This window comes from Talpa occidentalis, unplaced genomic scaffold (genome assembly GCF_014898055.3).
Source record: "Talpa occidentalis isolate TD23 unplaced genomic scaffold, MPIMG_talOcc4v2.1 talOcc4.2, whole genome shotgun sequence".
Lineage (NCBI taxonomy): Eukaryota > Metazoa > Chordata > Mammalia > Eulipotyphla > Talpidae > Talpa > Talpa occidentalis.
In genome coordinates this window covers 13595515-13620377 of record NW_023602073.1, presented here as the reverse complement: position 1 = coordinate 13620377, position 24863 = coordinate 13595515, and the positions used below count along the sequence as shown (strand labels likewise).

Genomic DNA, 24863 nt, shown 5'->3' with positions numbered 1-24863 from the left:
CGTGTGGGGCCAACTCCCTTGGGTCACCTGTTTTTGTATAGCCCAGAAACTGAAACACTGTTACATGTTTAATTGGGAAAAAAAAGACTAATTCATGACAAATGAAATTGACATGAAGTTGGGATTCCAATGTCCGTAAATCAAGTTTTACTGGGACACAGTCTTGCCACTTTATTACAATAACAGCACTGTTTAGCTGCTAATGTCCCACAGTCTCTAAATTATATTGGCCCTTCCTAGAAAATTTACTGCCACACTAGGTAACTGTAGTTAGTATGTTGATGTTTTCTTCCAGACTTAGAGACATATACATAGACACATTTCCACTTCTCATTGTTTGATAATCATATACTATATTATGTCTCTTCCTAGAGAAGTACCTATAGAGCTATTTGCTACCTGATTCTAATGGCTGCATACTCTTTTACTGTCTGGATGGACCATATTTTTATTTCCAAATTTTTACTATTATAGATAATGTTATTGAGCATTCTTGCAGCTATCTCTTTATGTAACTGCAAATATCTGCTAGATCAAGGTTTTATTTTAAATTATACTGCTAAACTATGCCAGATCCATTCATTCATCTCAGGACATATGTGTGCTAGGCTGAGAGATATATAGTATATGAATTAGACACATGGGAAATTAAATACAATGCAAATCATTACATCATTAAGATTAAATGCTAAAAGATTACATGCTATAAGATTAAATGCTAAAGAGTAGTGTGAACACTAAGTAATGTTGTACATTAAGGTTTGTAAGATGTGAAGTGTTGTGGACCCTGTTTTGGTTTATAAGAATTATGGTGATATTGTCCCCTACTGGTCACCAGTTCAAGTGGCCAAGCCTCACAGCACAACTTTTGGGTTAAATACAAACAAAAGAGCATTTTAAATTTATGACAGGATTCTCAAAAAGTCTAGTCACAGAAATACTGTTAGGTTACCTTGCATTTGAAATTTTATGTATTTTTCAAAAATTAGATATTATCAATAAATCAACAATTATTTACACTGAGAGTGATTCGATCATCCAAAAGTAACTTTTTCTATACAACACTGCAAGTTTACCTTCCTAGTAGTAGTTCACTCGAGTCAATATAAAAATTATAATCAGGAGTGTTGGGAAAGTGAAATAAAGAAAAACCAGATTAAATTGAAACAGAAAACTGAAGACAAAATGTCAGTAGCAAAACCATGGAACTAAATTTACCCTTCAAAAGGCAGAATGTAGTTGGCTGGATCAGAAATCAAAACCCAACTTTCTGCTATATCCAGGAGACTCTAGAGCTTCAAAGATAAACATAGGTTTAAAGTAAATGGTTGTTAAGACAATCCTACCAGCAAACAGAACCCAAAAAGGTGGGAAGGTAACAAGAGATAGGGATGGACATAACGATTAAGATCAATACATCAGATTTTTTTCCCCCTGATTTATTTATTTATTTATTTATTTATTTATACAAGCACTGGGTACAGTCAGAAGTGCAAGAGGGTGAGAGAATTCACCAGAGCCAGAGCGGGGAACAGAACAGGCAGACCGACGAAGTACACTGCTGAGGGGAGCAGCGGGCGGCAGGAGAGGTCTGTTGCACCCTGTGGGACCCTTGCCGGTGGCCGGGGATCGAACCAGTGCTGCAGAGGCTGCGGGCAGCTTTGCAGCCCAGTGCTCAACCGCTGGACCACCAGTGGAGGCCCCAATACATCAGATGTTGTATAACACTCATCAACACATATATACCAAATGAAGAAGCATCAAAATATATGACAACTATTAACATCTTAAAAAATAGGGGACTTCAACCTATATTAATGGACAAATCAGACAGAAAATCAACAAGGAAAAATTGGTAAGACCAGATGGACTAAACATTTAAGGGTACTATAGAGCTGAGTACACATTATTCTGAAGAGTACATGGAACACTGTCAAGGATAGACCACATTTTGGGTCATAAACCAACTGACAACAAATTCATGAATATTGAAGTCACATCAGGTATCTTATCTTCTCTGATTACAATGGTATCAAACTAGAAATCCAAACCAGTAAAATCTCTAATATATGGAGACTGAATACTACTACTGAATGACTGTTGGGTTAATGAGAAAAATCAAGGAAATTAAAAAATACCTGGAGATGAGTTAAAAATGCCTAGGACAAATGCAAAACAGTAAAAGGAGTACTAAGAGAGAAGTGTATAGTAATACAGGCCTATAAGAAACAAGAACTCAAATAATCTAACCTTACACCTTAAGGAACTAGAAATGAAAAAAAAAAAAAAGGAACTAGAAATGAAACCAAAAGTCTGTAGAAGGGAGGAAATAATAAAAATCAGAGTGGAAATAAACTACATGGAATGACAAATGGGCAGGGAATGTGAACAGACATTTCTCTAAAGACAGCCAGCCAGTAGGCATATGAAAATATTTTTTACACCTCACTTACCAGCCTTTGTTCAGAATATCTCTTGGTGGTTTCCAAAAATGAAATCCAATCTCAAAGCATATAGATTTGCCACCAATGAAAATGTTTAAAAACTTGTACCAGGCTTGGGGCTCCCTAGTGGCGCAAGGGGTTAAGCCCAGCACTGTGAAGCTATCCGCAGCCTCTGCAGCATGAGTTTGATCCTAGTTAGCCAGGGAGCTACCCATATGGCAAGGCAGACCTTTCCTGTCTTGCCCACTGCTCCCCTCAGCAGTGTATTTCACTCAGTCTGCCGTTCTGTTTCCCACTCTGTCTCTGGTGAGTCCTCTCACCTCCCGTACCTCTGGCCTGTACCCATCAATAAATAAATCTTGTATGCATCAATAAATAAATCTTTAAAAATAATTTGTACCAGGCTTTGAAAGGAATTCTGAAGGATGGATCTTAGCAGCAGGGGCAGTAGAAGTGTTGCAAACACACTGACAAAGGCAGCCCCTTCTGACAATCATCATTATTCCAGGTCTGCTGTCTGTCATGTACCTCCACTAGAAAACCAGAATGAACATGTTCTTTATTCTCTGTGTGCCAGAGAGGGGGCTGTAGTGAACTTCCTTCGCTGTGGTTGGTTTCTAACCTACTGAAGGGTCAAAGTGGTTTTAAGCTGAGGGAAAGGAGATATTTTGAGAGTGAGCAACATAGGGTGTAGCCAGTCTCTTACCTGTGTCTGGATGTCCAGAGCCTAACACGATGCCTGGACTATAGCAGGAATGTAACAGTAGTGATGAATAATGAATTGTTTCATGTTCTCTACAGAATCAAGTGGTCATTGCTGCCGGAAGGAGTTCTTTTGGAGCCCGGCTCTCAGGCGCCCTCCACATCTACAGCCTTGGCTTAGATTAAAGATTTCGCTTTTCCTATCTACCCCTCCCTTTCTCCTGCCACGTCATCTCCAAGGTGAGAGGTCTGGTGGACAAACTGTCATGACCAGTGGAGCCTTTGTAGATGCTTCTAGATAGAGATGAGGCTCCTGGGAGTGAAGACATACACAGCCAGACTATCTGGACATACGACACATTATGACGACGTCAGAAATATGGGAAGTGGCAGACAGTGGTTATTCATGCCCTTTTGTACAACGTATTTCTTCCTTCACATGAATCCCTATCTTTCTGGGGCCTAGAAAGGCTTCTGTTTCTTTTAGGAAAACCTCTATATACAATTTCTTCTAAAGATGTCCTTTAAAATTGGTGCCTCTCTAATCAAAATGCCATAGCATAGAACAGGGTCAAACAGTGCAGAGAAACAGCAGAATGAGGAAAAAAGTATGGGGGTGTGAGGAATGATCTCACAACTCTCAAATCATGTAAATGATGCGGTCATTTCTGAACGAGAATTATTTTTAATGTTCCCTCTAGTGAAGGACAAATGTAGAGAATGCTAAGTCAGTCACCCCGAGAGTGGCCTCTGTTGCATTAGATGCCACAAGTTGTGCCAACAGAACGAAAGCAGACAAGAGAGATCTGGGCTGAGCCAAAGGCAGTAGCGTGACCAAGAGGAGTGGGGCAGGCTTGGCTTTCCTTCTTCCCGGGCTGGTTTAATAGCGTGGTTTCGCCCATTAGGCGTGCAGGCATATTTAAGGACTAGGAATGCATCATGGGGTTTTAGTTTTACTACAAAATTACAGGGTTATCTGTAAACGTAACTATTTGATTCTCTATTAATCAGGGGAGAACTTCTTCTGCTATCAGTGAAAGGAAACTAAAAACGGGAGAAAATAACACAGGGCAAGAGCCTGTCTCAGTTTTCCTAGAGGCAGAAGTAGATGGTCAGAGGCGTCCAGTGAAGCATAAAGGTAAATTAGAAATCAACTAAAATTAAAAGTTACAATTGTGAGCATAAAGTGAGTCTATACAGGAAAAGAACATGACTAGGCATGCAGCTAGACAGCACCCCTGGCTCACTCCTGGCATTGTCCCATCTTTCTGGAAGAGATAAGCTGCTGCATTTTTCCCTGTGGAAACTGGCTTAGTTTGGGTGACAATTATTGGCAACTCATCTCAGGAAGTGTTTTTAATTAAAAGGAAGCCTGATATTAAACGACAAGGAGTTACGTAGATGTTTCTCAAGAAGCCTGGGTGAAGAACAAACTGATGACATTGCATTTCAGTCAGAAGTGTTTCTCTCTGTACTAGATCTTTCCTTTAGAAAAATGTGTACTTTGTCATTATTATATCAATTATCACATGATAGGACTCATGCTTAAACCATCATTATTACCCGAGTTTTTATAATGTCTGAACATACCAGGTAGCAACCCCCAGCTGCAGAAGATTAAAATTACCAATCGTAAGCAAGTTTTCATACAGGACATTTAACCATACTAACCCCATAGTAAGAAATGATGTAAACTGCGCTCTTATTGGTGAAGGAAAACCTGTATGGCAGATATGTAAGAACCTGGCACTCAGGAAAAAAAAATCTGTGTGACTATCAAATGTATTACTCTGGTAGGTGGATTAATTTTTCATTCTACTAAGTATTAACTGTAGTTCTAAAGCATTCACTCTGAAATGTAGAGGAACAAAAATGGAAATACCTGGTAGGGTTTTATGCTCTCATTAATACAAATCTTAAATTTTATGCCATTTAAGTCAAAATTACTTTTATTTCAAGATGGCAAATCACATTTACAGCTTTACAGTGTTTATTATGTGTATATATGTAACAATTTTCAACTTTAAGATCAAAATTATTTTATGCCTTTGCATCACAGATCTAAGAGAATAAATATGATTTAAGTTTGGGGATCAACTGATGTTTCTGAAGCCCATATCCCATGCATCACCCATGAGACCACTCTGTAGATATTACTGAAGTAAATGAAAGTAAATCTTATATTTAAAGCGTGAGCTTAATATTGCAATTCTAAATAATAAAGATGTGTACAACTTTTGGGGCAACTGACCAAAATAAACAGCTTTATAATATGAGATTGTTTAACTTTATTCAACACAGTTTATATTTATCAAGAATAAAGCAAGTGTTATTAGCATCCGAAAATGACATGTATTCTGCACACTTTAAGAGGATTTCCAAAAGCAAATGTAGTCTATTAAGGGTGTCATATTATGCATTTCACATGTTAAAAGGGGGCTAAGATTAATTACATAATTAAGTTTGGCATTTATTCCATCACTTTACTTTCAAATAGTACTTTATGTGCTCAATTTATTATTTTAACTTAAACTTTAAAACCAATCAACTTTTTTTTTGCGTAGGCTGTTTTATTAAAGGGAACTTTATAAGAAGTATCCTGAAATCACCAAAGCAGAGCTAGTTGAGTTTGAAAGTTAGATCAAATCAGATTTGATCTAAGCACCTTCGCAAATTTTATCAAACATCGGTGACTTCCCTTTATGAGACTTAATGAGGTAGCTGCATTTATTTTCCCTTTTTCCAATAAAAAACAGACTTATCAAAAAAAAAGTTTATAAACTAAGAACACAAGGAAAAATGACCAACATTCTATCCTATACCTGATTAGTTAAATCACATTTTGCCCTCTGAGCTTCTAATTCTTCCTATGTCACAGTTAAGTATAATAATACTACTTTATTTTACAGTGATGAGTTTTAAGGAGTGCCAAAGAGTGCTCTGTGAAATGTTAAGTATTATCAAAAGCTCATGTTAAAGTATTTCCTTTTTATTCACCTCAAAAAAAGGCAACTATAAGTCAAGGTTTAAAGCACAAACTTCCAGAGTTATTTTAAGGTCAATACATTTTTACTAGCTTTGTAGTGACCTGTGGAGTGAGAAAATTCACAAGAATATAATTCGTTGTGGTAAGAAGGGGCTATGTGATCGAAAAACTGTGTGTGTGTCAAGTTTCCAGGCTTTATTAGGCATTAAATTGAACTTTTCTTGCTAGGTATAAATTAAAATATAACTTGTGTTAACACTTTACAATTCTCATGTCTATAAAAACAGCCTTTTAAATTTACAGGAAATAGAATTTTGGCCTTTTGAAGCAAGCACTTTCTGTCCTCAGAATTCTGAGACAGCAATGAAGTTTGGTGACTGCCATTATTTTTATCATCAGGCATTATATTTTAAATATCAGCATTTTTTTCCAAGTCCCTGAATCTATAAAAGAAAGTCATAAGAATAAGAGGAGTTTCTAATGACTACCATGAAAAATACCAGTTGCCAGTGGGTATTTCCTAACGGTTTGTTAGGACATTCCTGCTTGATCCAAGTCCATCCGGTCGGAAGCTGTGTTTCAATTCCAACCTTCTATCTGCCTTTTTAGGTAAAGATGCCATCTAAATAAAACAGAAAACTAATTTTACTTTGTCTTTCTTAAACAAACAAATACTAGTGGGGCCTCCCCCGGTGGCGCAGCGGTTGAGCGCTGGGCGGCGAAGCTGTCCGCAGCCTCTGCAGTGCCAGTTCGATCCCCAGCCACCGGCGAGGGTCCCACATGGCGCGCAGACCTCTCCTGCCGCCCGCTGCTCCTCTCAGCAGTGTACCTGGTCGGTCTGCCTGTTCTGCTCCCCGCTCTGGCTCTGGTGAATCCTCTCACCCTCCCGCACTTCTGACTGTACCCAGTGCTTGTATAAATAAATAAATCTTTAAAAAAAAAAAAAAAACAAAAACCTAGTAAATTGATACGTAAATACTAAATGAGGGAAGGACTGCATGTCAATTATCAATGTTTTAACTATTCCAGTAGTATGAACTACAAGTAGAAAAGAAAAAAAACGGGCGCTTGTATTTTAATGAGAACACTACACATGTTTTCTACATTTTAAATTTGGTTATGACAAATCTGCACCCAAAATACTAAGATCTGTCTAAACATAAAATATAATGCCTGTCACAGTGTTCTGTACAAAATAAATATAACTTATTTATTGTGCTAGTCACTGCTAATAAATCCTAAGTAAGTACTTTATATATGTTACCTTATTTAATTCTCCCATTAACTCTTTGAACCAGGGGTCACTGGCTTTATTGACAGATGAGAAAACTGACAGAGACTTAGAGAAATTATAGAACTCGGTCAAGGTCACATAGCCTGTGACAGATTAAGCCCAAGTTGTCAGAATTTAGAGGCCTCGTGTCATCTCGTCACTGTGCTGTGAACCAGACCCTTCGTACCAGAGGAGGCAAAGGAGCTTCAAGCTGGCGTCCAAGGAATGACAGCAAACGCCTCCAGATTAGGCCACTTCCCATAAACATAATTCCTGTAATCAGCCAAAACACCCGATGGTCCTAAGAGAACACACAGTAAGTTTCAATCACAAAAGGTTATGTTCCATAGAGATAAAATTTCCCGAATTATGATTGCCCCAGAGTTTAAAAGAAGACTTTTCCCTCCCAGGTCTCTCTTACAGAAAGAACTAAGAATAAGTGCCTTGAGAGCATCCAGAGTCCGCTCCAGGCAGACTAGACTGTGACAACAGGTATGAAGTCTCATTTGTACAAAACAGTTTCCTTGCAAATTTACCAGTTCAAGAATTCCAGATAAAGTGTTTGTCTTCATCTGAAGATCATGAAAAATAAGGCAGGGATTCACAGTATCCTTATAAGCTACATACTGTTATCATTCTAAGTAGAACAAAAAAGATTTCCACATTGGGGAAAAGATGTAATAAAGAAAAAGCACATACTCTGAGGTTCATAAGAATATCCCTTTGGTGAATACAAAACTGAAAGCAATTGAACATTTGATAAGAATCAAGCACTGGTAGTTGTACATCTTTCCCCCAATATGAAAATCTTTTTTGTACTTCTTAGAATGGTAACAATATGACGCTTATAAGAATACCATAATGAAAAAATTTACTTTGTGTTTGCTTTTATGTATACAAAGTTGAACAATTATAATCAGATAGGACATTCAACTTAATTTAAATTTTTTGCTTAGAACCACAGTTTCCAAACTGTGAACTCAGGTACAAAATAGCATACTGCCCCAAAATATTCTAAATTTTCAAGGTTAACACAGTACATCTGTGGGATACCATGAAAATTATGACCTTTAAAATGTTCTGACCTGGCTACTTCATGAAGAAACCGTTAGAGAGCTGTAACTTAATAATAAAAGAAACTTTTGGTTTAGAGATGCTATGGAAAAAATTACTAAGACACTAAAAAGCATCATGAAAGCAAGAAAGCATTTTTCTTCACTGTCATTTTCAAAATTGTAGTTATTTCTGCTGTGTAATGTTTTTAGTTCATGTATTTATGACAGATTCACGGAATATTTTTTATTTTTTCACAAAATATTTAATCTCCCACAGGGAAGATTATAGCCCATTTGTAGCTATACCATTAGTTTGCTATCAGTGATTGAGGTTACTTTCTTTCAAGATAGCCTCTTACACAAGTGATCAGTTAGCACTGATGGAAATTTATCTCAGATCAGGTAGAAATCTATCCTTTTAACATGAAGTCAGATTTCAGGCATAGATTTAGAAAGACGCATGCTAACACGAGTTAACTGTTTTTAAATGTCAAGCCCATTTCTAGTTATCCAAAAAGAGGTTCCTAATTTATTAAGGAAAAATATAATACAAAGATTACAATTGTTCTTTGCTGTAAGTTTGTCTGCAATACCCCGTAAATCAAAAGTCTGGGAATACCAAAATGTGCCAACTTGACAGGTAAGCAAGTGAGAGGCAAACCAAACTCCAAATGTCATGTGTCATTAAAATACACACACAGCAGAGTGTGAGACCTCTAGGAAATTAATGGAAAGGATGAATGTCTGAGAGGGGGTGGTCTAACGCTACCTCTGCTCTGCGTGAGCCTTGCTGGATGCCTGAAGTCCCCACTTTTCAACTCTCAGCCCTCTTTATCTCCTCCACTATTTACTGTGTCGATAACACTTAGAAATAAAATGCCTATAACCTCTTGATGTGCTGCCAGAGGCTAGAAAAACACTAAAAACTGATGTCAAAAGTACTCAGAAGCAAAAAGGGATAATTTGAGCATCAAAAGAAACAGTGATAACATGATAACAACCTCATTGACTAAAATACGATCCCAGGAGGCCATGCTGATGTAAATGGATAAATAACTGGGAGAGGAGGGAATGCTTTACTTTATAACTAATAAATGTTAGTTTATTAGTTAGGAGGAGACAGAATTAGAAAGTCTGCACTGAGTAAACCATCACAGTAATATTTAAACTCGGATCAATTAGAGGATGCCAAAACTAGAGGTTGAATATTGGACAAAACAGGATTTTTACACAGCTCTCAAAGTACCTCCCTATAAGATACCTCCTTCCAAAGAGAAAAAGAGTAATTTTATAGGGAAGTTGACAGATACCACCTTAATGAATTGATCAAAGTTAGTATCACTAGCAGGACAAACTGACATCATGTGTCTCCTTATGGAATTCAATGTAAAGAACACACTGACAAAATGCAAAACCAGAAGCCAATAATGAAAATGTCAAATAATTGGCCGCTATTTGTGAATGTCAAGTTCATGAAAGACAAAGATTAAAGAACTAATCCAGAGAAGCACTTTCAATCCAGACCAGAACCGCAAAGGATGGGAAACACCTTTGGGAAACACTGCAAAGGATGGGAATAAGATTGTGAGACAGCTCCCAACTCCTGTAAGGTCATTTGGAATACATCTGGTATGACACCAGCCACTTTTCCTGACTCTGAATCAAAGGGAAGATTTCCTAGTGGAAAAGGGAAGCCCCTATCCAAGAGACCAAGAGGTGCATGTATAAGGAATTCAATGGATAGTCATACAATGGAGTATTACTCAGTTATAAAAAGAAAAAAATAGTGTTAAGTATAACAACATGAAAAATCTTAAAATATGACGATATATCAGGCCTCCCTGGTGGCACAGGGGGTTAAGCACAGCACTGTGAAGCAATCCGCAGCCTCTGCAGCATGAGTTCGATCCCTGGCAGGCCAGGAAGAAACCACATGGTGAAGCAGACCTGTCCTGTCTCACCCGCTGCTCCCCTTAGCATATGCTCCCCTGCCTGCCTGTTCTGTTCCCACTCTGTCTCTGGTGAATCCTCTCACCCCCCCACATCTCTGGCCTGTACCCCAGCTCTTGTATGCATAAATAAATCTTTAAAAAAAATGACGATACGTCAAAAAGACTTCAACAAGAAGTGCTGGACAGGATGTAGAGAAAGAAAAACCGTGATACACTGCTAGTAGGAATGTAAACTGGAACAGCCATTTTGGAAATTGGTATGAATTTATCTTTAAAATCATGCAGTGGTCCTTATGAGATGCTATGGGCTGAACTAAGGAAACAGCCAGAGAGAGAGAGGGAGAGAGAGAACAGACCTGCTAGGTCAATTAGGACAAAGAACCCAGTGCCAGAATATGCCACAAGAATACTCAGATACACTTCTAGAAATCTTACACTAAGATTTTTTAAAAAATACAAGTTTATGATGGAACTCCAGGAATTCCAAATCATATTAATATGAAAAGGCAATAGAGTAAAATGGAAAGTTGAGCTTGGGTTAAATGCTAGTTTTGTGCTCTTGGACAAGTTACTTAAATTTTTTGAGCTTCAGTTTTCTCTTCTATGAAGTCGGGATAACAGTTCAGTTTTCAGAATTATGATTAAGCCAAATAAAGCATGCAAACTGCCAGGACATCAATGCCTGATGCATAGGAATTAAAAAATTTTTAAATCCTTCATTAAAGATCTTATGCCTCACAGTATAAAACACTGCTTCACAGTGGAGGGTATAATGATACTGCCTGAATTTTAAATGATTTTAGGGCATTTGTTTTATTTCACTAGGGGAGTATACATAATAAGATTTGCTTTTTAAAAACCTACTATTGATCTTCAAAATATTAAAAAATAACTTCTACATTACTGAAATAACATATTCTCACCTCTTCAAGGGAAGACTGCAAGTTCATTCCAAAAGCCACTCCCATTAGTCCAAAGAGCGAAAGAGAGAAGGTTCCCATGGTCAGCTGCAGGTTCAACCTCATCATCACATTACGGTGGCTGGAGAGGAGAACAGAAGTGCCTATGAACTATACTTAGTAAATTCACCGAATAATCTATTAAAGACCTCATGGATTATACCTTAAACAAAAAAAAGACAGACTTCCATATAGTTCTAGATGATAATGATTGTATAAATCCTTCCCAAAATGATGATTCCTTAAAAGTTTTACTACTTAATAATTATTGTATAATACAGAAAATATTATTTTATATAATGCTTTCTTACCTGTCCAGGTTAATGAATATTATACTTTGTGAATCATCAATCAGCACCCTAAGCTCCCGAGCTGCATTGGAAAGATCGTCAGCTAATCGGTAGTAGTTTTCCAGCAGCAACTCCATCTCTTCTGCGTGGTCAATGCCAGCACTGCTCTTTTCACTTCAATTGAAAGAGTTAGCATAATTAACACGACCCTAATATATCCACCCTGCCTTCAGTACTAAAAATTTCCTGAATTAGTAGGTAATATTCAGGTGTCAATGAAAAAAACTAGACTGTGCCTTTTCTACTACTGTGATTGAGGCCAATCTATACGTGGCACTGTGAACTGACCCTGAGCACTCTGGAGGTACATCCAGGGCATAAGTCCCACCTCTATACTGGCTAGTCATTATAATCTGTGCCCCTAATCCAAGGGACTTTCATGCAAATAAATACTACCAGTTACAGGAAATCCACAAGTGTGAATGCTGATGAAATAGTGCAAACCTCAAACTGTTGAGACAAAACAAAGCCAAACACTAACCATGAATATAAAGAACATTTTGTTTCAAATGTATGTCATTTTCATATATGAAGACTGCTTTTGACTCATGTCAAGACATACTTTGCTCCCCTTTACCAACATCCCTAGCCCCAACAAGAAGTTCAGTGAAAATGAAGCACTCTATAAAAGATATTTATATCATGAAGTATATTAGAAAGATTAGCCTAATAAGCAATGCAACTGAGTTACTTACAAGTTTGTTCAAGTTTTTGCTACTGTATTTGTTATAAGACTAAAAGTAAAATATCCCTTTTTATCTTAATGTTTTCTTACTAGAAAATAATTTCTTAATATGGTTTAAAAATCTGTACAGGCTATGGAAACAAACATGACAAAGTTGTCTGTATTAATTTCTAAGACTAGTCTATAATGAAAAGTGAAATACTGTGAATATTTAAAAGTAAACATTCAACTTGAGTTTACACAAGATGAGTAATTTCTAAATTCATTAGAGATGAAAAAGTTGGTAAGATGAGAATTTTCAATTCTACCAAATTTACAGAACTTAGACCAATGTCTTACGCATTTCCCTTTACCCCATGTTTTCCCTTCCCCATAGGAATTTCCCCTCCTCTTTTGCTGTATTCCGTATTCCCTAGATAAGCTATTTGGCAGATGTGCAATTTTGGTGGTCAGTTGTAAGAATACGATAAAGCCACTGGCGTGTTTAATATGTCACAGCCCAGCATAGTGTTGTACACTTAATATATCTTTGTTAAACTGAATTATTAATATACGCAATAGAGCACAGAAAGAGAAAACCGAGTAGGAATGCAATGTGTTTATATTCACATTCCAGAAAAATGTCATGTTCTTTATGAAAAATCATCCTGAACAGAAGATTGATCCTAAGCATGATTATATACTTACAAGACTTGCGGGTCACTCCATTTTGTTAGACAGAGCTCTTCCAGCAACTCTTCTTCATCTAAGATCTCCAAAATCGACTCTTTGAAAATTTTAATATCTGTTTCTAACTCTGATAGACTGTAAGAGTAATTGTACAGAAATGATCAACAACATAAATTACTCATTGGAATTGATCTCAGCATATATTACTTATTTCAGAAACATATCACTGAATTTTTTTAGGTTTCTGGTTAGGAAATTTATGGCAGTGATAATATAAGGACTGATAAAAACACCCCAACATTTTTGGACAAAAGAACTATTGACTGAGGAACGTTAACTCTTGAAAGAATCTTGGGGTATACAATTCCTGAAAGCATGTTTATTCAAGTTATGATACAAATTAATTAAATATCATTCTTAAATTTTAAAATGCATTATACTAAACTGAAAGAAAGAACAACATTATCTTGGGAGAAAACTGGATTTGAATTTAGATCTGCTATTTACCAGCTGCATAAATTTAGGCAAGTTACTTAAACTTCAAGTTTTCTCATCTTGAAAATGAGGACACTACTAACTGCTAAGCAGGATTACCAACAGGAAGAGATAAACTCACAAAGGTAGAGAAGCCTGACAGAACATTTCATGTAAAATGGCTTCTCAGTGAACGTTAGTCTGTGTGTCCTGTTAGGCTTAACTTCCCACACAGGCTACTTTTCTATTGTGAAAGCACTGTTAGTTATTACTTATTACCATCAGCAATATGAGGTGGCAATTTTTAAATGATCTCATTGGTAATAATCACACTAATTTTATATCTGTATTTAAGTGGAATATTTCACTGTGAAGACTACTGGAAGAGGGCCTCCCTGTTGGTGCAAGGGGTTAAGTCTCAGAACTATGAAGCTATCCGCAGCTACTAAATCACAAATTCAATCCCTGGCCAGGGAGCTAACCCACATGGCACAGCAGACCTTGCCTGTCTTGCCCACTGCTCCCCTCAGCAGTGTATTTCAGTAGAGCTGCCTGTTCTGCTCCCCACTCTGTCTCTGGTGAATCCTCTTAACTCTCCGCATCTTTGGCCTACACCCCAGGTCTTGTATGCATAAATATATAAATCTTTAAACAAAAAACAAAAAACTAGTGAAAGAGAAGTTCAAGATATTTACCTTTTGCCATTCTGCAGTAAGACATGAAGTTTGCTTTTGTCTACAGAAGAATGTTTGGGATCCACTAAAGCTTCCAATGTCTCAAGGACCAGTGGCTGCAAAATGCTAAGTTTCCCCTGAAGGGTGTTGATCTAGATAACAACATGACCTTTCATAAGAATTAAAACAAATCTTTTTAGAATATTTAGGGTCAGTGAATCCTCTGATTCAATACAGAAATCTACAGCAGTTAGGAAAGTTCATTTCAGAACATGGTCACTGTTGGAATGCCCATTCTAGATGATTCAAGGACTATCGTATCTCCTAAAAATAACCATGCAAAATGTTATTATAAGGCTTGCATCTTATTGACAGGAAATTAACTCTCATAAATGTCTTCCTTCTATAAACACTTACTATAAAAGGAATGGGGCGTTGATTAAAATATGTCATCCCATAGTTACAACACAAACTCTACATTCGGTAAGTAATACTTATGTTTTTTTATAAATGGAATATAATTCAAAATTGTTATGAACAAAATTTTGGAAAAACTATAAAATTTGGACTTTAAAAATCTTCCATACTAATTGGTAAAGAGCATAATAGTAACTAAATTAAACAGTAAAATTAATTAGTGATACAAATTCCAGCATAGTCTGTTTACATCAGCATGAGTTCCTGAGAGCTGACTAACCCTATAACTCCTCACTGACCACTGACCTTTTCTTTTCCTTGCATGCTAACTGGGCTCCAATTAGGGAAAGGCTGGTATTGGCTGGTACTGTGGCCTAATTAGCCCAAGTAGGGTAGGTAGTCACCTCCTACCCCCTTTACTGAGCAGTAGAGTAAGGCAGAAAAAAGAGAGGGGTCCCGGGATCACCCAGTCCCTACCAACTCATGTCTTTTTTACCTACCCTCTTCCTCCCACTCAAGGTAGCATGCTCTTAGCACTCACTAACTCTTGCAGGCACTCAGTTCCCGAAGTGTCAAACAGGGTCAAGAAAAGATAATGAAAGCTTTATGGGGGCCAGAAAAGCTGTGACCATTCTTGTTCAGGGCCTAACAGGATCTGCTGACACTAATGAATCAATTTAATGGGGGGGGGGGGAGTCTTTAGGAGAATTATATAAGATTCCTATGTTAAAACAGATCTCAAACAGGCATCATTTAGTTGCTTCAAACAAAGCTTTGTGCAAAGAAATCAAAGAATGATCTGCAAAGTATTAGTATAATCTGATGAACGATTTAGGCTATAATATTTATCACATGTAAATAGTTTTGCCATATACAATTTAATTTAGCCAGAGACTAAAATGGAGTACAATTTGAAACTTATGTTCATTATAACATATTTAGGATATTATGTATTCTGAATTATCACTCCTGAATAGTTATTAAAACTGGACAAAGGATCACCAACTTGAAAAGTGCTTCACTGAATGTCATAACAGTGAAGACAGACACACACACACACACACACACACACACACACACACACACACACAATATCTAGAGACTTCAGATTTGATTACTGTGGATGTGGCGAATAAGGCTCCTTTCAAGTTAGACAAGGGCAGGCAGGACTCTTGATCCCCCTGGGGCAATAGGTATACATCTCAAGGTATGAACACCAGAGGGAGGCATGACTGATGTGCTTTGTGCCCCAGGGAGTGATCAGGGACCACCTTGTTAATAAGATTGGAGCCATGGGTAGGAGTTGGGAGTTTATCTTGGAATCACCCTCCCTAAAGCCTTAAATCCAGTGTTCAGCTGGATCCACCCTTTTCTGTAAATAAAAAGGCCAGGATCCTGCATCCTACAGCCTCAGATTAGGTCATAAAGTTTAAGAATTAAGTATTTCTCCAAACAGAGCTTTAAAGATGTTTTATGACTTTGGGGGAAGGGATGTTTAGGGAAAGGGTCAGGTAACAATATCAATTTATCTTCCTACTAGTAAGACTTTAAAACCAGAATAAATTCAAGAAATGAAATAAAAACACACTTACCCGATATTGCAGGAGTGCTTCTATAGCTCTAAACTCAAAAGGTAAAGGGTATGTAACAAGCTGGCCCTCTCCAGCCAACTGTGAAGGGAGTTCTCGGAATAACCATTGTTCTAAATTTAAATTACGATAATCTAATATGAGAAGACACTCGGGAGTTATCACAGCTTTCAAATACTGTAAAAACAAAAGAAAAAAATATGGAAGTTGTAAAGCTGTAGGAAAACATAACATTGAGGGTCTCCCCTGGTGGCGCAGCGGTTGGGCGCTGGATTGAGAGGTTGCCCGCAGCCTCTGCAGCGCCAGTTCGATTCCCTGGCCACAGGCAAGGGTCCCACCAAAAAAAAAAAAAAAAAAAAAAAAAACATTGATAAAATTGGGTTTATATTGTATTAATTTTGGATTAAGCCTAAAGAAAACCACTATTCATTTGGTTTTCAAAAAAATACAATCTAAACTATTTTTTAAAGAAAGGGAAGCCTAAAATCTTGTCCTGAATAACTCTTAACAGAATTGGAAACAACAAAAAAAAACCCCTTTAAGACTTTTAAGGTAACTGAGAAAAACAGGGAATAAAGAAAACAAAGTGTTAAAAATCATGTATTGGGTAGACCTGCAGAAAAGATATAGTTTAATCACAAATAGTTTGGTTCAAACTGGAAAGTTTCCTTTTTAAAATATCACCAAAACAGTAAGCTAAATTGAAATTATAAAGACAAAATACAGCCTTAGCGCTCAATTTAGAACACTATGAAATTAGAAATTTAGATTCCAAAGAGAAAGGTATCTATCATGTTAGAAGATTAACAGAAGCTAGCAAACTGTGGCCCTGTATTTTTAATACAAAAAGTATGAAAACTGAATATGATTTTTTAGCTTTTAAACATTTTATTGACAATTTTTATAAATTTGAAAACCTATTCAGCAAACATCTATATAGCCATTAGATTATGTAACTAATATCCCACTAAATTTGCTCTCTCATATTTCTCTACCAAAGACATACGGTCTTGGAGGTGCTAAATATTGACAAAAAAGTGATGAATATTTTTTGAAAAAAATCACTTGCGTGAAGACTGCTTCCATATTTTTTTATTATTAATTCTAGATAGATGAAAACCTGCCCACTGTCACATGCCCACTGTAAGACCAATACCACTGACACCTGTATTCCTCATCTATTTCTAAACCTTAAACTTTAGCCTACCAAAATTGTATTTATATAAATTCTGAATCTCTGCAGAAAGTCAGATGGTATTTGGTATACTTTGCATAGAAGGGAATAAAAATATTTTAGAGAGTGTTCCATAAAATCAAAAGTTTAAGATTGAAAAATTTAAAGGACATTTTCTTGCTATTTGGACATTTTCTTGCTATTTCTGTAACTACACATAACTGTATACTTCTGAAAATGTCTGTTATAAATCCAATTCTCTCTCTTACATTTCAGGCTGACTTTATTTTTTAAAAAAGATTTATTTATTTATTTATACAAGCACTGGGTACAGTCAGAAGCGTGGGAGGGTGAGAGAATTCAACAGAGCCAGAGTGGGGAACAGAACAGGCAGAGTGATGAAATACACTGCTGAGGGGAGCAGCGGGCGCGGTAGAGAGGTCTTTCGCGCCATGTGGGACCCTGGCTGGCCGCCGGGGATAGAAACGGTGCAGCAGACGTTGTGGGCAGCTTTGCAGCCCAGTGCTCAATCGCTGTGCCACCAGGGGAGGCTCTCAGACTGATTTTAAATAGAATGAAAACCACAGTCAGAATTTTCACAACATAAAGTAGTGCAGTGTTATGGCTGCTGCGCATATATGTAAATAATCTGTGTAAAATGAGTTCTTCTCACAATGTGTTTTATTATAAAATGCTGTTTCATAGCTATTTTGACTACCAAATTACTTTTTTTATGAATTATTTTATGTAATTCTTATATCATTTTTCATTTCTGCATAATGTATGCATTTTCGTTTTGGTTATATTCCCCATACAGTTCTCACCCCCTTTTTCTGACCATAATCCCTCTTCTCCTCCCCCCGCCCCTCACTGTAGTATGTCTCTGGTCTGTAGTTGCTTGTTGATTTTGATTTTTACTTTATTGCAATTAGTCTTTTTCCTGGTCCCTTGTTTAGGTTTTCTAAATTCCTTCTATGAGTGAGACCATCCGGTACTTTTCTTTTTCTTTCTGGCTTATTTCGCTGGGCATGATCCCTTCCAGCTCCATCCATGTTGCTGCAAATGGCATGAGTTTATCTTTTTTGATTGCTGAGTAATATTCCATGGTGTATATGTACCACAACTTCTTGATCCAGTCATCTATTTTTGGGCATTTGGGTTGTTTCCATAGCTTAGCTATTGTAAACAGTGCTGCTATAAACACAGGGGTGCACGTGCCCTTTTGAATTAATGTTTCTGTGTCCTTTGGGTAAATACCTAGGAGAGGAGTTGCTGGATCATATGGAAGCTCTATCTTTAGTAGGTCAAGAAATCTCCACACAGCTTTCCATAGTGGTTGGACCATTTTGCACTGCCACCAGCAGTGCAGGAGAATTTCTTTTTCTCTACATCCTTGCTAACATTTGTTGTTGCTAGTTTTTTAATATGTGCCATTCTCACTGGTGTAAGATGGTATCTCATTGCAGTTTTGATTTGCATTTCCCTGATTACAAGCGATGTTGAACATTTTTTTCATATGCCTGTTGGCCATTTGCATTTCCTCTTTGGAGAAGTTTCTTTTCAGCTCTTCTGCCCATTTTTTAATTGGATTATTTTCTTTGTTTTTTTTTGAGTCTCATCAGCTCTTTGTAGATTTTACAAAATTACTCTTAACTTACATATTAGTCAAGAAGTCAAGAAGTAACTTTTGTAAGATTGTAATAGAGAAACAGATGAAATGAATCCTTTACCTCCATTCTTATGATGACTCTATTGTTTCTTGTTGTGATGCTCATTAAATGCTGAAACCTCAGATCTCTGGCTTGTAGGCCTAACTCTTGATATAAGTCAGTCTTCTTCTTCTCTATAAAAGAAATGTTCTCGATAAAGACAGGGCTAAACCAATAAAATGTTCAGACTTTTCCTATCAGAGCATCCCTCCTGCCACCATCAAGATAATTTTCTTTTACTACCAGGAAAAAAAGCTAAAATGGATCCTTTTAATATTCAGTTTTATCTCAAAAAATGTACTCAGGCTAAAAGTAATCAAACTAATTATTCTTTTCTCCTCTTATCTATACTTTGTAAAATGTTTTTTTGTACTTAGAAGCCCCTTGGAACGAATATAAAAAATACTGCTATACACAGGTCTCCCTGATTAAGACTCAGCACTATGAAGCTATCTGAAGCTACTGCAGCACGAATTAGATCCCTGGCCAGGGAGCTGACCCACATGGCAGAGCAGACCTCTCCTGTCTCACCCACTGCTCCCCTCAGCAGTGTATTTCAGGAGATCTGCCTGTTCTGCTACCCACTCAGTCTCTGGTGAATCCTCCCGCCCCCCTGCACCTCTTGTACTATACTCCAGTTTTTGCATGCATGCATAAATAAAAATAAATCTTTAAAAATATTGCTGAACAGCATTAGGACTTACAGTATCAATTTCTAGCTCTAAAAACAGGTCATACTTTTTAAAGATGACATATACATTTTCTGTTTCTTCTTTATAATATCTATGTTATCTTCAGTATTTTATTTTTTTTTAAGATTTATTTATGCATACAATAACTGAGGTACAGGCCAGAGGTGTGGGGGAGGTGGTGAGAGGATTCACCAGAGACAGATTGGGGAAGAGAACTGGTAGACTGACTGAAATACACTACTGAGGGGAGCAGTGGGCAAGTCAGCAGAGGTCTGTTGCACCATGTGGGTTGCTCCCTGGCTGGGGATTGAACTTGTGCTGCAGTAGCTGTGGATTGCTTCATAGGTTGTGTCTCAACCCTTTGCGCCACCAAGGAGGCCCATCTTCAGTATTTTTAATCTGTGAAAAGTTAAGTTCAATTTTTATTATTCTTGGATTAGTACAAAATGAGAATGTAAAGTCAGCTCTTTCATTAGATTCTCCTACCTCAAGACTAAATTTATTACTTTAAGAATACTAGTTTTATATGTACTTAGAGAATCAAGTCACACCTCTGACAGATTTGCAAATAAAACAATCCTTTGTAGGAGACAATGAGAAAAAAAATTCAAATATTCTAATAGGATCTCAGCAACAGCAGGAACAGGATCATGGGGCTGTCAGTGCATGGCAGAGCTAAATCTGAGACTGGACAGTAATGTCTGTTTTCATTTGAAACAGTAACTGTCTATAGCAGCAACCACTGCAGAGTTCCACCTGACTGCCACCAAAGACTAAGTCCTCCTGTCTTCTGCCCCCTGCTGCCACTGCAATCTCAGCAGAATTATGTGATTCTATTTTTTTTTAATTTTATACAAGAACCGGGGTACAGGCCAGATGGGCTGGAGGATGAGAGGAGACAAAGAGGGGAACAGAACAGGCAGACTGACGAAATACACTGCTGAGGGGAGCAGCGGATGTGACAGGAGAGGTCTGCCGCGCCATGTGGGACCCTCGCCGGCCGGCCGGCCGGGATCGAACCGGCGCTGAGGCTGCAGACAGCTTCACAGTGTGGTGCTCAACTGCCTGCGCCACCAGGGGAGGCCCTATGTGATTCTACTTAAACATGGTACAGGAGTAGATAAACCTGAAGACTAGGGCAGTCAAAGAGCGACCAAAGAAGAGAAAGGGAAGAGCATGTGTGCTGTAGCCAGGAACCAGCCTCTGCTCTCCAAACACTCCTTTTAATATTCTTGCAGAGTAAAGGTGGTTCCAAACAGAAAAAAAAGAAAAATCAATTCTGGAAGAAACTGTACATTACAGGCACTGCCTGTTCCAATTAGGACTGCTAAGTGCTGAAGATCTCCTTCAACATACCCATATACAGAATCTGACTCAAAACACTGTAATTTCTTAAATTCCATCAGATTAACTCATTCAATGATTAAATAAGAAGTAATTTGGAAGAAAATTAAAGATACTCACCAAAAGAAGTAACATTTCCCCCTTCATCAAATTTTGTCTAAAGAAAGATGAACAAAAAAAAAATATTATTTCCTCCCAAGTTAGCATACTATTTTTGGTACTATATCCCATATGGCATTCTCTCTCAAATACTGAAATAGAGCTATAGCCCATAACTACCTTACAAGGTTAAATTCAGTTATGAGGTAAAAAAATCCTTTTCTTAATGCTAGGACAATATTGACTTTGAATTAGCTTTCTATCTTGGTTCTCCTGGAAACGTGATAAAGGCTTATCAGTTACGTTACTAGGCAACACTGCTTATGGTAAAAATGCCCACTGGACTAGGACCACACTGGATTGGGAAGACTATAAATGAATTACAGGTCCTTGGTGGGAAATCAGCTCTGGTGGGTGCTGCAGAAGCAATCAAGATTTATAAAAAGGCCTCTTCTGATAGTTTGGAGAGGACTTTCCAAAGGAGAGGACTTTCTATAAAGTAGAGGTAACATTTTTCTATCTGTCCATAGTTAAGTATGAACAAGTCAAATAATAATGAATCACTAGGTACTGGGGCTACACTAAGTACTATTAAGAATGTATTTTCATAAAGACATACTCTAGGGTACAGTTGTAGGTACAAATCGTGGGTTATTACCACAGAAATATATGCATGCTACTAGTAATAGTAAAATCTCTATATATAGTTTTGCTTGTTTCTCATGAGCAAAAACATAGCAATATGAATATATAAAGGATACCACAGAACATCAGTGTAAAAGGGAAATTTATGTCAAAGGAAGCTTTGTTTTGTGTAAATTTAGCTTTCCTCCACAAATGTTGCCTGTGGCAGAAAATCTGAAAACAAAGTAAAATGAATCACCGGAAACATCAAATTGCAGAGAAAACTAAAACAACCATTTATTGAATATCTTTCTCTTCTAGCCCTTCTCTTAACATACTGAGGTTACACACTAATTTGCACTCTCTCCTTTGCTTTCAACTTAAGAATACATACTCATTTTTAAATCACTTTATTTATATTTCATTTTTTTCTTTAATGGGATTTTTCTGATTTAAAAAATAAGATTATACAAATTAATTTTAAAAAATGTTTACTTTATAATGCAACTCTGTTACACAGAAAGTGAATTGATACCTGATGGTCTAAACTGTCATTATTTCAAACAGCATCTGTTGATTTTCTTAAGTATCCTGGTGGACTAAGATTTTACCTACAAGCATCAGATTTTATATGCTTGTTTAACTAAAATGGCCAGCTCTTCTAGAATACCAAATAACAGTGCTAACTTTTATATGCAAATGTGGGGTTATCTTGTCTGGCATAGTTTATAAAGAAAAGTTCATAGTTAGTAAGTCTTCAAAATATATGATGCTACTATATACTGAATGCTTACCATACATAAGGCACTATTTTAAGGGATATACACACACACAAATATGTACATGAGTCAATTTCAGCTTTATTACAATCTTATAAGGTGGGTACTATTATCCTGAGTTTATGGAAAAGGTACAAGGATATTATTTTAACTTGTCCAAATTAATGGTAGAGGCAGAGCTGAGATCTGAATTCTCCACAGGTTATTTTTTCTTTTTTATTGCGGTGACTGGTTTACAACATTGTATATTATTTAGACTTAAAAGATCACACTGTTCAGATGTGTGTTACTATACACACCCACCACCAAGGCATTCATAGTCCTCCTACCATATTCAACTGTATTCTCTCCCCACTTTGCTCTCTACCTCCTCCTTCCCCCCGTAGTTTCAATTGTACAGCATACTTTTTAATGAATCTTTAAAAAAAATTAAAAACCTACAAAAATGTTGCAAGATTATAACCGCGCCTTTTGGCAAGTTACCCTTTCTTAACACTTCTGGGCGTTGTATTGACCTCATTTCTCTAAATATGTGTGTGATACATATTGTTCTTATCATTTTATTTACTTTTTTCCCTGAACCATCTCAAAAAAAGTGCCAGAAATGATGACCCTTCTAAGCACCCACTCTGAAACAGTGCTGAAACGCACTCTGAAACTGTGCTGCCCTGCCCTCAAAATGCTCCTGCATACATTATGTTGCACAGCACAGATTCTAGCACCTTCATGGCTTATAGCTTTCAAGAAATTCCCAATTAAATCAAGTGAGCATTCAAGTAGGAAAATCTGAACTGTGTAGTATTAAAAATTCTGTTGTAGTATAAAAAGATGAGTTACACTAGTAAAATTTCAACAAGGATGCTGGCACTCAGCTCACAACATAAAGCCAACATGGTTGATGATGACTCATTCTAAAACAAAATAATAAGTACTATCATGGCTCACAGTCCAACCCAGTTAATAAGTATGAAACTAATTTCTGTAAGTTATGAATATGCCATACTCACCACAGTAAACACTGGGGCTACACTGGCTAAAGTGGCTTGAGAGACATCAGAAGTTCTAAACCGCTGTATTTCACCTAAAGAAAGAAGTAAATTCTCTATGGTCAGACAATTGGTTTTCACACACAGCTAACATACAACTTTCATACTATTTTTTCTTCAAACAATTTTATTATGCTTTGAGCATTTTTCCCTAGAGGGGAAAATATACTCTTACTTGTTTGTTATTTTTTAAAGAAGATTTCATTTATCCAAGAACTGGGGTACAGATCAGAGGTGCAGGAGGGAGAGAGGATTCACCAGAGACAGAGTGGGGAGCAGAACAGACAGATCTACTGAAATACACTGCTGAGGGGAGCAGCGGGAGAGTCAGGAGAAGTCTGCTGCACCAGATGGGTAGCTCCCTGGCCTGGGGATCGAACTCATGCTGCAGTGGCTGAGGCTAGTAGCTTCACATTGCTGCGTCTTAGCCCCTTGCGCCACAGGGAGGCCCCCCGTCTCACTCTTGGGTGCGTTCTCGCACCCCCACACCTGAGAACTGCGCAAACGTACAAAAGAGAGAGAAGACCGAGAGGAGAAATGAACACACAGAAAAAGGTTTCAGATGGATATAAAATTTCAGATCGATAAAAGATTTCAGATCTTGACTTCAGATCTTGACTTCAGAACTACAGTAAAGCATAAAGAGGGGAAAACACTAGCTGGAGTAAAACAAAACAAAAACACCTTCAAGGGCACCTGAGCGGGGAGACCTGCAGCTCGGGGCGTGAAGGCGGGCGGGTCCCTGCAGGGCACAGAGCGACCTCGGCCCGCGCACCGAGCAAGCCGACAGACCCCTGGGCGCCCAAGGGCGGGCCCGGAGGCCGAGGCCGCAGCAGGCCGGGGGCGGGAGGTCGGTACCTGCCACGGGCAGCCGGCGGGGCCCACAGCGCAGAGCCGCCGGGTTCCTTCCCAGGGCGATCACAGGACGCGTCACGGGGGTCAGGCTCCAGGCCAGAGCACTCACGGTGCGCCGGGGCAGCCCCGCCGCGAGCGGCAGAGAGCGGGTCAGGCTCCGCAGGCAGACCATGGCGCCGGAGAGAAGAGCAGGCTGCAGCGAGACCCCCGCGCTTCATGCCGGACGGTGGCGGAGCAGCCGGCACTACGCGACCCGGCGCGGGCGCCCCAGGTGCGACAGGTGCGTACTGGGCATGCGCAGGGCGCGCCGCG

The 24863-nt window shown here is 38.0% G+C and overlaps 2 protein-coding genes across 2 annotated transcripts in view; one reads left to right on the top strand and one right to left on the bottom strand.

Annotated features, from left to right (window-relative positions):
* GPLD1 (glycosylphosphatidylinositol specific phospholipase D1) overlaps positions 1-5404 on the top strand; it is a 47471-nt gene extending 42067 nt beyond the window's left edge. Inside the window, 2 exon segments of the mRNA XM_054698347.1 lie at positions 3246-3386; positions 4158-5404. Coding sequence (XP_054554322.1) covers positions 3246-3332 — 87 coding nt within the window. The 3' untranslated portion in view covers positions 3333-3386; positions 4158-5404.
* MRS2 (magnesium transporter MRS2) lies at positions 1659-24813 on the bottom strand. Its single transcript, XM_037518930.2, has 11 exons — positions 24555-24813; positions 23658-23731; positions 21269-21305; positions 19134-19246; positions 16233-16406; positions 14245-14375; positions 13094-13210; positions 11683-11835; positions 11336-11453; positions 7593-7706; positions 1659-6754 (listed from the first exon to the last, which is right to left on the bottom strand). Exons 1-11 carry the CDS (start codon positions 24721-24723, stop codon positions 6653-6655), a joined length of 1302 nt encoding a protein of 433 aa, XP_037374827.1. The 5' UTR covers positions 24724-24813; the 3' UTR covers positions 1659-6652.
* Between the last annotated feature and the right edge of the window lie 50 nt (positions 24814-24863).